Genomic DNA, 13,489 nt, shown 5'->3' with positions numbered 1-13,489 from the left:
CATTGTTATGAAACTCCAGCTGTTGTCAGAAATTAAATATTAAAAATTGGTCTCCATGGAAGCATGAGAAAATTCACAATGTTTACCTTTGCTTTGACATTTAAATGTAAACAACCAGAATTGTCAAATGCCTATTTCACAATTTCAGACAGCTGATAAAAAAAAAATAATATTTTACACAGGTTTATTTTAATCTTAAACTTTATGATGGCTTATTTATTCGAAATCTATTTAAATGATTATGAAACTGATTTTTTCCCGTTGCGAAGCACGGGTACAGCAGCTAGTATTAATTAATCACTGGAGACTTGGCTCCCACATCCTTATTTCATCAAGGTTTTTTTTTACCAAAACCACATTTCATTTCATTTGTTTCAACAATGCAACCTAACACATGTTGCACCTAGACAGTATATAGGAAATATTTATGACCCAGGCACTTGTATAATTATTTCATTTTAGCATATTATTTTGGATATAGTTTTTCTTGTTATTCACTAATTTTATTCCTAAATTACATTTAAATATTTTTTATACAATTATTTGCCATGATTATTATTGTTGAATATTAAATATTGGAGGTAATTTAGTTACAATTCACATTTATATACATTCATACACACAAAGTAGTAGTTGCTGCTTTCTGGGATTTGGTGCATAAAATTGTGATTCTTAATTTTAAGTAACTTTTTCTGATGTCAATAGTATGTTCTTACTTATTATGTGTTTTAAGGACTACAGTACAAACCAACTAATAATAGTTGTTTCGTACTGTTGTATGCAATCTGTAGTTTGTTGTGTTTGCTGCAGCGGCTGCGTCGTAACAACAGTCTGGAAGCCATCAACAGTTCTTTGGCAGAAAGGAACACATCCGTCTCGGAGCTGGGAGTACCTGGGCTCCGACACTGTCTGTATAAATGTAAAGCAAGGTATGCAGAACATACTTAAGCTAGCTTTCAATATATGTCACGACATGCTCATATTCAACCTCCAATTGAATTTTGACAATTTTGGAGGAAGGGCCGGACTGTCAACATTTCAGTGTAGAAAGGTAGCACGCTCCAAATAACCCACAAAGAGGTAGTTTTCTAATTAAGAGCTCAACGATGAAGTTTGAACATTTTTTTTAGATTCTTTGTTCCTTTATAACCTTTTGACTTACTACAATTCTGTACGTTTTTGTGCGAATAATAATGTGACCAAGACCAAACAAAATAATTTACCTACCTCACATAGTTAATTATAGGTAGCCTATATAAACTGTGTTTGTCATATTTATTTATACTTCGTCATAATATAAGTAGGCTTATGATTATTTAAATTCATGAGACCCTTAATATAGGCCCTAAATTAATTTAACGGTATAGCCTAGTATATACCATGATATTAGTATTTTTTTCTATAATGGAAATTTTTTAACACATTTACTTGGAGACCGCAACATTTACTTAAGAGTGTTGTTGAGATCACGAATGACGATTACAATATCAACGAGACCGCAACATTGACTTGGGTATTGCCTCGACCGTGAGTGACGACCAAGATATCCCCGAGTTACCGCGATCGTGAATAACGACACAATATCACCGAGACTAAAACATTTACCTACGGATGTTGCCAGATAAAATCAGTTTGGGTGCGGGACGTGTCCCGTGGGCCGTAGGTTAGAGACCCCTTCCCTAGGCTATAGCATGTTTTACAATTAAATTTAGCGTTGCAGCATTATCACATAGTCAAAGCTATTGGTTATTGGTGGGATTTGCACCCGGGATCTCGAGGACTGAAGTTACCCATGTTCTACCATTGCCTAGCTCGCTCCCTTTTGTTAAACCTGTGTAACTGGGCCATGTACGTTTATATTTCATAATATTAATTAATCAACTCTAGGCCTAATTCCTTACTTATTATCATATTCATTATCACAATACATGTAATATAGTAGACTAAAGTAGATCAAAATTTATCAATACCAACATGAATAATTTCAAATACAAGGTCAACTAAGCTCACTCCTTTTTTTCTGTGTGTAAAACATTCTTTGAAACATTTATAGGGTCTAACACCTACTTATTTTCTTCTGTGTGTAAAACATTCTTTGAAACATTTATATGGTCTAACACTCTACTTATTTTCTTCCCTGTGTGTAAAACATTTTTTGAAACATTTATAGGGTCTAACATGCACTTTTCATTATCTTGAAAAAAGTTAGGGCCTACCAAAAAATGTGTAGGCCTAAGTTTAGGTTTTGCACTAATTTCTCTGTCTCGAACTTGATTAATCAAGTACTGTCAAAGTTTGTTAACATGTCAGATTAGCAAGTGTCTATGGTGTATATATAATGCCTGATTGTGAATTAATGGGGTTGTAGCCAGCAGATGTGGTCCCCGACATTGGAGGCCCCGTACCATACGGAGGACCAGGCGGGGCGACTTTGGAGCTTGTACCAACAACTGCACAGTATCTTACACCGGCGGGGACAAACACTGAAACTGGTCTATCAGTTGTTGGACAACGAGACCATGCTCGGCTGGGTTAGTAGTTTCATACAACAATTTGGACTGATCCCCGATTGTTTTATAAACAAATAGCTGTTAATTGCATCGACCAGCTGTGTTGTTCATTTAATTATTTTTAATGTAAACTTCAATCGAAAGCATATGTAACTCTTTGGAAATTGGCCTTTTTTCAAACCAACAATTTTGGGCAATTCTACACACTCGGAACTTAATTTTTATGTCCCATACACCTATATATTTATTTGAAATGGTCTTAACCCTCCTGATGTCAGTCATTTTTACTTTCTCCCCCTATACATAATATGTGGTAATGGTGTGCAATGCATTAAAATTTTGATTCAGCATGCATAGATTTTTACCTCGATGCATCGATTGGTTCCCGATGCATCGGAAAAACCGATGCGTCGTTATCATTTAACCCTTCCCGGACGAACAAAATTGTGACATAGAACGGGAAAAAATAAAAATTAATTTTCCTTATTTGTATTTTGTTATAAAAGTATAGTACATAAAATAAACACAATGGAACACTTCACACTGTCAAAATAATTTTGTACTTGTTTTTAACTATGTGGATATATCCGCACCCGTCTGCCGATGAGTATAAAGCAGCGGATATATCCGCCACCCGTCTTTGAAGATATAGGCCATGACAACGTTAGGCAAGAAATAAAGAACAATATGTAAACAATGAATAAAGACAACGTAGTGCTGAGCGCGAAACGTCAAGAGGGGAGCGTAGGAGAGGTAGGGGGTGCGCGGGAGAGGGGATGGCGCGGGAGAGGGGAAGGCGCGGGAGAGAGCTTAGCCATGAAGAGAGCAGGAAAGTGGCGCCGTGGTACCGCGAGACATCTGGTTACTGCTCAAGCACCTGCCAGTCTGTCTGAAGAGAAGGCGGATATACCCGCTTCTCATCCGGAACATCAAAAACCATAAGCGGATATATCCGCCACCCGTCCTTTATCGCAAAAGGCGGATATATCCGTCACCCGTCCGGGAAGGGTTAAGTCCCGCTGAACATGTAAATCTAATTTATAATGAGTTTTAGACTATTTACAAATTGATTTATTCCACAATTAATTTATCTAGTAATGTTTTATTACAAAGAGTTAATTTGTAAGCTCTAATTAATAAAATATTATCTTTTTGGTAGGTAGGCCTACAGTGAGTAACTCACTGATCTCATTGAATTATTTAAGTTTAACACAAACCTTTATTAAGTACAATTTTGATTTATTATTTCACATCTATTTTTTACATATAATGTAATAATGTACCTATCTAATAGACAAGTACCCGAGGACCGAGCTTTGCTCGGGGAAAATCATTAGTTTACTCTGAAAGCAGTTTAGTATTGCAGATGGATTAATCCATTCCCAAACTCCACACTGCTCGCCTTTACTACTTACTTCACCACTCCCTACGTCGTGGATCTGTTTGCCCTCCTTCCCTATACCATTTTAGAATTACAGATACATAATTGCCACAGACAGTTCCCACACTCTGCACTGGTGGTCTTACTACTTCTTTCACCATAGCCTACGTCATGGACCTGTTTCCTTCCCTCCTCATAGCATTTTAGGATGGAAGATTAATCTAACTGCCACACACAGTTCCCACACTCTGCGATGCTAAACTTTACTACTTCCTACGCCACTTCCTAGGTCGTGGACCTGTTTTCATCTCTTTCCATAGCATTTTAGTATTTTAGATAAATTAATATAATTGCCACAAACATTCCCCGGACTCCGCACTGCTAGCCTTTACTACTTCTTTCACCATTTCCTATGTCGTGGACACGTTTCCTTCCCTCCTCATAGCATTTCAGTTTTGCAGATACCTTAATCTAACTGCTACAAACGGTTCCCAGTTCCAACTCTCCACACTGCTTTCCTTTACTACTTCCTTCACCACTTCCTACGTCGCGGACCTGTTTCCTTCCCTTCCCATAGCATTTTAGGATTGCAGATACCTTAATCTAACAGTTCCCACACTCCAGACTGCTCACCTTTACTACTTCCTTCACCACTTCCTACCCTAACTACTTCCATCATCACTTCCTACTTCGCTAACCTGTTTTCCTCCCTTCCCATGGCATTATTTAGGATTGTTGTAGATACCTTAATATAATCGTCATAAACAGTTCCCACACTCCGGACTGCTCGCCTTTACTACTTCCTTCATCACTTCCTACGTCGCGGACCTGTTTCCTTCACTTCCCATAGTATTTAAGGATTGCAGATACCTTTATCTAATCGTCATAAACAGATCCCACACTCCTCACTGCTACCCTTGACTACAATGCATCGATTAATCTTCAGTATAATCTTTGCTCAATAGTAACAACTGATGTTTTTCCTTTTGTACTGTATTTTTAATTTGCTAGTATACTGTGGATAGACAGTTAACTTACATGTCTTTTGTTTACTTTTTCCTTGTCATTTAATTCAGCCAAGATGGTTACTTAGCAACCCGTAAGACTAATGTTAAAAAAATGTGACTTTCAGTTTCTTTTTTCTACGTTATTAGATTTTAGTTGGCAAATCTATCTGCAGTAAACTCGTTTTTAGGCCAGGAATAAACTGTTTACAACATTTGAAGAAAATCGTCGGAGCCGTTTTCGAGATCTTGGTGCAAGCATACATACATACATACATACATACCTACATACAAGCAAACATTGCTCATATTAGAGTATAGGATTATTACTGATTATCAATATTTTGGTTTGTCCTGATCCTAAGAATAAACCTAAATTATTGAAAGCCAGCAATATAAAATATGGAGAAAGTATTGTTTTCATCAAAATTTTTGAGTTTAAGTTTTGAGTGGATGTACGTTATGGGTCCCCCTGAGCCCACAAAAGTGGTTTTCGAAGTGATGTCTGAGTGTATGTGTGGATGTGTAGAGCTATAGACCACACCTGTAGTTAGATTTTGATTAAATTTGGTATGTTATGTACTATCCAAGACCATCTTCATGCGTTTATTTTTATTTTTTGAAATTTTGATTTCTAATGGTGATTTTTCCATAAAAACCCATAAAATGATGGGAAAATCAGATTTTTTTTTAATGGCCTGAACGATTTTGACATTTTTAAGCATTTTAACATTTAGTATGTAATAACTTAGTCCTTAAAATTCTGATCAAAATAGTAGAAATCCCATTTCTGTAAAATTCACGCTCCAAAAGTGATTGTAACTTCTGTTATTTTCCCATAAATAAACTGAAAACAGGATTTTAGGAAAAAGCTGGTTTATATTATAATAAATGTGTTATGGCCCTTATAATAAAAAAAATGATGCAACCCCCACTGCTGAAACAATAACGGTTCAAACATTATTTCAACTTGTTTGATTTTTCCTATTAAATGTCATAGTTACTCCCACTGCTTAGCGCTTACCCGTGTTGTTGAAGGTTGTTGACAAGATAATGAGAGAAAGTATGTGTCACATTGCTGATACCACTTATTTACTTTCTTCCCCTACTATAGTATATGGAAAAAGTATTGTTTTTATCAAAGTTTTCAAGTTTGAGTGGATATAACCGTTTTGGTTCCCCTTTAACCCAAAAAAGTGGTTTTTGAAGTGGCGTCAGTCCATTTGTGTGTCTTTCTGTCTGTATGTGTGGATGTTTAAAACAGAGCTACAGACCACGCCTGTGGTCCAATTTTCATGAAATTTGGTATGTAGGTACTAATCCATGGTATTTCCAGGCGTATATTTGTTTAATTTTTTATTAGTGATTTTTCCATAAAAACCCATAAAATAACAGGACAATAAGATTTTCTCCAAAATAGCCCATTTCTGTCAATAATACGGTGCAAAAGTTTATGTAACTTGTGATGTTTTTCCATAAAAAAGCTGAAACCGGATTATAGGAAAAAGTATGTGTAGATGTGTACAGAGCTACAGACCACGCCTGTAGCCCAATTTTGATGAAATTTGGTATGTAGGTACTAAGGTATCTCCTGGTGTTTTTTTTTTAAATTTTTTTGAAATTTTTGATTTTTAATGGTTATTTTACCATAAAAACCCATAAATTAATAAAAAAAATGAATATTCTTGAAAATGGCCCGAACGATTTTGATAAAATTTTAGTATGTTATAGCTCTTTAAATTCTTAACAAAATTGTATAACTCTCATAGCTGTGAAAATTACGATTCAAAAGTAATTTAAACTTTTGCAAGTTTTTGTAACAGCATTTGTAACAGTTCATATTTAGCTTTAAAATAAATGTTTATTGTACACAGTAATTATTGTTGAGTTCGAAGTCTGGAATAGTGCTGTAAGATGTTTCATTTAGGTCTAGGTTTGATTGTTCAAAATATTGCTGTGGACTTATGTATAGTTTAATTTCAGATGACTGTTGGATTTGAGCTGTATGTCGTGTTGGAACCTCTCATGACCAAGAGGAATACAATAAATGCTGTAAACAAGATACTTCATTGGATCCATAAAAAAGAAAATAAATTATTCATTACTACAACACCAACTTTCTAAATATATTCATACAGCTTCTTGGCTTTTTGAGTACAGTAGAACCTCTTTAATCCGAACTAATTGGGACCGGGGGTAGTTCGGATTGTTGAATAGTTCGTATTACAGAACATATTGTTTTTTTACATAAGAATAGCCTAAATGGCTCTTAATTGTTACAGGAAGAGTGAAAAAATGCTTTATAAAGTTTAATACAGTGTTTATTTAATACAATAGTAAATTAACAGTACGTTGAATTACAATAGAAACAGTTGTAAACGGTGCGTACGTATACAATAAATAACTACTGTACTGTGTATAGAGTACAGTTCAATGAGGCGTTCGGATTAGTGGACGTTCGGATTACGGGGGTTCGGATTAAAGAGGTTCTACTGTATTTTCTTTACTTTTTGTTTTATGTGTTGTGTATTAAAAATCTGTTTTAATATCAGCTAAAACTTCCTAAAGCTGTGAAAACGTTAGTATTTAGAAACTATGAAGAGTTTTAATCAAAATCTTTGGCTAAGCTGATGATTTGTGCGGTCCTATATAAACAAACATATTTTTCATTTGTGAAGGTTTTAATAATTATATCAAAGTTATATCCTGTAGGCTATATTCTATTATTCTGTACATTCACTGTTTGTATATATATCGTGTAATTAATTATAAAATACATAAATTTATATCCTGTATATTCTATTATTCTGTACATTCACTGTTTCTATATATCGTGTAATTAATTATACAATACATTATTCATCTTTTATTTTGCTTTTTGACAGTGTTTTTTAAGTAACCCTTGGAATTAGAGATATAAAGAGACCCAAACGGTACTGAGTGTTTCTTATTGTATATTTCAAATTGGTGTACAAAACTAGTTATAGGTACTTGCTATTTTTGAAATTTAAATAAAATTTTTTAAACAATCAAGGGGTTTAAATAGGCCTAATTAATATGGTATTTTCTATGCTTAATTGTAAATTTTGGCGGATATTTGTAAAAAAATAGTGGTTTAAATATCTTATAGGCCTATAGGATTGCTAACATTAGTTGTAAATGTTGGCTGATATTCATCATTTATAAAACGTACATTCTTTAACTTGTGCTAGACACCACTTGAATGTTTCCTCTGTAGCCTACTTGACTTTTCTGTGGTGTTGCTATGTCATTACAAAAACACAGTTTCTAAATTAGCTAAGATCATTTATTCAACGCTTAGGATGAAGAAGCAATAAAATGCTAAGTTTGTTTCTGATACAATGATTGTTACAAGTTAGTTTCCTTGATCTGTCAGCCTTCGTAGTTTCATTGGACAGCCTTGATCCGAAGAACACTGTTCCAATCCCCATAAACTTGCAGTTTAATATAACATGTTTCCCTTAGCCTAACACCAATTGACAGAAGAGTACGGAACCCTAGGCCCTATAGTCTATCAGGGCCGTATTTCCGAATAGGCGGATTAGGCGTGTGCCTAGGTCGGCAAAATTATGTAAGATAAATAATAAATAAATAGGCTAATAAGAGTTTTTAATCTAAAAAAATACTGAATGTTGAGCAATTAATTTTGAGAACTGCAAAAATTGATATAATTTGCTATTAGAAAATTGCTATTGTATTTTAAATACTTTACTGAGTTTAAAATGATTTCAGAACACATTAAAAGTCAAACTCATGACATTGACATCTGTAATATGGACATAAGCTAAGAGAAGCTGATGATCGATCTCATCACTTATCAGGTTGAAGGAAGATATAGCTTCTTTGATGAGCTTGTACAAATTAAACCCTATATTAAAAGTGTTGAGGCAAGACTTGAAAAACCTAAAATAATCGCTCCGTTAAGGCTTCTAAAAGAAATTAGAGAAGAAGATCTTCAATCAGTTTGTCCAAATAGATGTAGCATTAAGAAATTTGGAAGCAAACTGCTCACCAGAAAGATTGATTTCATGTCAAGAATCAAGAATTTATTTGCCGTTAGATAACACAGTTACAATAGGCTTCGTCAACATTGTCTTGAAATATCAACATATTATTTAGCCGATCTTCTGAAGAAAGACATTGTTAACTAGCAGTCTTGAATATTGAAGGACAGCTAACTGCTGAACTCCTTAGACTTAACTTTTTCAGTTATTGATTCATTTTCTAGGTTTAAATCAAGGAGAAAAGTGTGAACTAGATGTTTTAGATTAGAAAATGAAATTAGATTTGTTGATACAGCATGTAATTGCTGATAACTTTTCTACAAAACAGCTGGGAGGGCATGGATTGGGCATGTAATCTTAGTGTGGTCAGTGAGTGCGCTGACGAGGGTGGGGGGAGGGGGCAGCTAACTTTGCTGCCTAGAGGCGGCAGAGAGCCCCTGAACACAGGTAATACGTTCCTGAAATCCACATTCTCTACACTTTGGGCCAGCCCCCTCCACAGTTGATCTATTGTAGAGCTACATCAGAGTGCTCACCTCTTGTAAAGAAAACAAGAGATAGAAAGTTGCCAGATAGACCATTTCTGGACTAATCTCTATTTGAAATCATTGGGCTTTATAGTTGATGACAAATCATAACTAGACTTAAGTTGGAACATTCACTCTCTACACACATTTTTATAAAATGCTACTGACCTAAAAATAATTGTTCATCACTTCGTAAAGAAAGTAAATATTTTTGATAACAGCTGACATCAATGAAAGTAGTCGTTTCCTAAGCTTTAATTTAGGGCGGGGGAAAATCGATCAGCTGATTTTCCCTCGCTCTAAATTTACTTTCCCTCGCTCTCAATTAGTTCTCCATTTACTCGCTAGTGTTTTGTTGCAGTTTAATTTAAAAATGGAGATGTCCGTTGGAAATAAATAAATACATGATTTGAATCAGCTGTATGTATTGTTAAAAGTTGTTTTATTGTTTTATTTTACTGTTTGAACGAAATTTATTGAGAAAAATACGTAGGTTTCCTTTAGAATATTTTATTTTATTTGTGTGTTTAAAAAATTAATAGAAAATTTACATAGGTTTCCTTTTAGAAGATTTCATTTTATTTTTATATATAATCAAATTAATTGAGAAATAAATTACCGTGGTTGTTTTACTGAGGTCTACTATTCTGTGTTTGTGTATTTTTGCATCGTGATGAAAAGTAGGACCGTTCATAACTCGTACCTAATTTATTATTCGGCACTTGCTCCGTTATTCCCGCCCTCCGGTTCTTAATCATATTTCCAAGATCGGAAATTAAATTATACTACATTCTGGTTGAAGTGTATATACCTGGTTTTCAATACCTGGCTAGAGTTTGTATTTACTAAAGTTGTCTCTTGATATTCAAACGTAGGCCTACTCAGTACAAGTACAGTAGTCCAATGCACCACGAGCAGCAGAAACATAACTTCTCTCTCCCTCCTTACCTTATAAAACTCCTAGTTTTAATAATTTACATACAAGTTAAGCCTATCGTGTTTTGTACACTACAAAGGGTTTGATAACTTAGTTATTAATACTGCATTAACAAATAATGGTGGATATTTTATTTTTGATACTTCTTTTATTTTATATTTAGGCCTAGATTGACTATAAGAACAAATCGATCTTGATAACCTAACACGCTCACAGCGCCTAACCTGTATGGTTACTTAGGGACGAAACTGGTAGTTAGCCTGAGTACTTGATAATCAAAGGTCCAGTAGTACGGTAGAATTTTATTAATTTGTCATCAACACACTACAGGTTAATGAGCCTAGTTTGAATGGAAAAATCAGATTTTGCATGATATTTTTCATAAAGAAAAAAAAATGCAGTGGTAAGTAAAAAATATATTTTTACGTTACAAAATATACAGCATAATCGACCAGATTTAAGAAAGCTACAATGCAATACACAAACAAATATTAGAAGGAAAAATTCACTTGGCCTAACTTATATTTTATACCTACCGGTACTACTTAACTGTAAGTTAGGCTATACTGAACTTGGAAGTGTTGCGATAGTGCTGAATTCATCTAACCTTCAACATTTTCAGTATAACTATCACGAATAAAAATTTGAGAGGCATTACCCTTTTGTCAGTCCCAAGCAAAGTGCTGGCCAGAATAATTCTAAACTGGATAAAAGGTTCCATTGAAATAAAACTGAGGAAAGAACAGGCAGGTTTTCGGGAAGCATGAAGTTGTGTGGATTTAATTAGTACTCTCCGAATCCTACTTGAACAGAGCAAAGAATTTCAAAGTACTCTTTACCTGGCATTTGTAGATTTCGAGAAGGCCTTCGACACAGTGAAACACCAGGTGCTGTGCCATGTTCTACAAGAGTATGGGATACCCCCTAAAATAATAAATATCATCAAAGCCATGTACAATGATTTGATTTCCAGTGTCAGGTTTTGCACCAAGGAAAGTTGACTGGAGCAATCCCAGTTAAAATAGGTGTTCGCCAGGGCTGCATTTTATCACCAATACTGTTCCGGTGCTAAATGTATCAAGCAATATTGATTTTATTTGCAAGCAATCTTATCCGCAGATATTGTATTTATGAAGGTTTTCATTTGGTGATTTACCGACCATTGTTGGTAGTAAAATCGCGATCCCACGGTCCCCATGACCTTGAACTTGAGCGAGTTTTCCGCCTTTTGGTGCTTGACTCAGTTATGACGAGAGTAACAAATAATAGAAGGCGGGGAGTGCAGTGGGGACTAAGGGAGCGGTTAGATTACCTTGACTTTGCTGACGACCTTTGCTTGATTGCCCAGAGGTACACTGATATTCAGGCGAAACTAAGTTCTCTACAAAGAGAGGCTGAAGAGGTGGGTCTTAAGATAAATGTAAATAAGACAAAGGAAATGACGTTGAATTCCAGAGGAGCCCAAGTCTTAGAACTAAATGGGAAGGTGATTGAAGAGGCTGGCTCTTTCCAATACCTCGGAAGCAAAGTCACAGCAGACGGAGGAGCAAAGGAAGATGTTAGGAGCCGCATTGGGAAAGCTAATGCAGCATTTATTCAGCTTTATCCAATATGGTGAAATAGAAACATTTCAATGAAAACCAAAATCCGCATCTTCAACACAAACGTCAAGTCTGCCCTTCTATATGTCAGTGAAACTTGGAAAATTGATCAGCGTAGTACTTCTCAGCTCCAGGTGTTTGTTAACAGGTGTCTCAGACGTTTAAAGAGAGTGTTCTGGCCAAACACTATATCAAATGAACAGCTTTGGGAGGCAACAAGGCAACAAAAGATCAGCCTAGAAATCAAAAGACAGAAGTGGAGGTGGCTGGGTCACACTCTTCGGAAGACAGATGGAGCAATTGAAAAGAAGGCCCTGGAATGGAATCCCCAAGGGACCAGAAAGAGAGGAAGACCCTGTGACACCTGGAGGAGAACAATAATGAAGGAAGCCTTGAGTGTCGGGAAGACCTGGGGTCAGCTGAGGGATCTATTATGCTACTGGGTTACAAAACCTACGAGTCTTCATCAAATAAGCCATGAAAAATGTAGTCGCCTTAAAGCTATAAGGGTTTGTGTTTGGATTAAGCAAGCCATCGGTTCTTCCTATGTTTGATTAGCTAGGTTGCCATAGGTTATTTCATAGCTAGAAGCTAGATTACTCTATTTTACATGATAATTTTAAAAAGCCAATTTCACCAACAACTTGCGACTTGTAATTACAGTTAGGCTATTTTCCACACAGGCTGTTATAAGAAAACTGCAAAACCCTACTGCTTGGTTAAATTTTTAGATTTTATACAATTATAAGTAAAAATATCTAAAGGTCGGCCGGTTAGAAAACGACCTGTGCGAAATTTTTAGCGCATGTATGTAGGGGAGGTAACGGCGAGGGAGGGTATGTTCCCCCTCTCCGCCAATGGCCGTTTTCACACTGCACAACACGATACCGGCACGACACCGACACGGCGCCACCCCGGTGTCGTGGGAGTTGGAAATCTGTGTTACCAAATGGAACTGCTTACACAATGATATAGGCCTAATTAACATTTCATTATGCACAAATATTGATGCGATTTAGGCTATAGCCTAATATTATAGATAGTAGGCCTATGGATAATATAATAGTATATATAGATACAATATTATTTGCAGGACCTATTTTTCTCAAGTTATGAAGAACGTAATTGTTTACATTTTGATCAGCTGTATAGTTTAATTTGATTACCTGTGTTTGGGAAGGTTTGGGGTGGGACGGCAGCGGAGTGGGGGAAGAGCCACAGTCTGTCTCACTCCCACAGCTCGGTATCTCTCGTTCGCACCAATGCTACGAGGAGGACGCTTACTAACTGGCCGACCTATAGTATTAGAGTTAGGCCTACAGAAATTATAATTTTGTTTTTCTTTATTTTACAAAATATTTAGTTTATTTCAATGAGTAAGCTGATTTTAGAACTAAGAGGAGCTCTGCCCATAAGAAGAGGTCAGAACACACTTGCACTTAGCTTTAAGTTATGTAAAGTTTAAAATGCAATGTCTTTTAATTTTATAAAGATTTCGGTAGGT

At 35.6% G+C, this 13,489-nt stretch overlaps 2 protein-coding genes across 2 annotated transcripts in view; both read left to right on the top strand.

Annotated features, from left to right (window-relative positions):
• Positions 1-7,924, top strand: part of LOC128996250 (protein SAND) — a 58,230-nt gene extending 50,306 nt beyond the window's left edge. Inside the window, exons 7-9 of the mRNA XM_054421429.1 lie at positions 811-929; positions 2,369-2,531; positions 6,879-7,924. Of these exons, the coding sequence (XP_054277404.1) occupies positions 811-929; positions 2,369-2,531; positions 6,879-7,019 (423 nt within the window). The 3' untranslated portion in view covers positions 7,020-7,924. The remainder of the gene's footprint in view (positions 1-810; positions 930-2,368; positions 2,532-6,878) is intronic.
• A 3,706-nt stretch (positions 7,925-11,630) lies between these two features.
• On the top strand, positions 11,631-13,272 carry LOC128997656 (uncharacterized). Its single transcript, XM_054423294.1, has 3 exons — positions 11,631-11,998; positions 12,134-12,399; positions 13,166-13,272. The coding sequence occupies exons 1-3, from the start codon at positions 11,631-11,633 to the stop codon at positions 13,270-13,272; spliced, it is 741 nt and encodes a 246-aa protein (XP_054279269.1).
• The last annotated feature ends 217 nt before the right edge of the window (positions 13,273-13,489 follow it).

Source organism: Macrosteles quadrilineatus, unplaced genomic scaffold, assembly GCF_028750875.1.
Source record: "Macrosteles quadrilineatus isolate MER2022 unplaced genomic scaffold, UCM_ALF_1.0 Scaffold_6__1_contigs__length_79288215, whole genome shotgun sequence".
NCBI classification, from domain to species: domain Eukaryota; kingdom Metazoa; phylum Arthropoda; class Insecta; order Hemiptera; family Cicadellidae; genus Macrosteles; species Macrosteles quadrilineatus.
The sequence above is the reverse complement of the archived record's forward strand: the minus strand, read 5'-3'. Positions and strand labels throughout refer to the sequence as shown.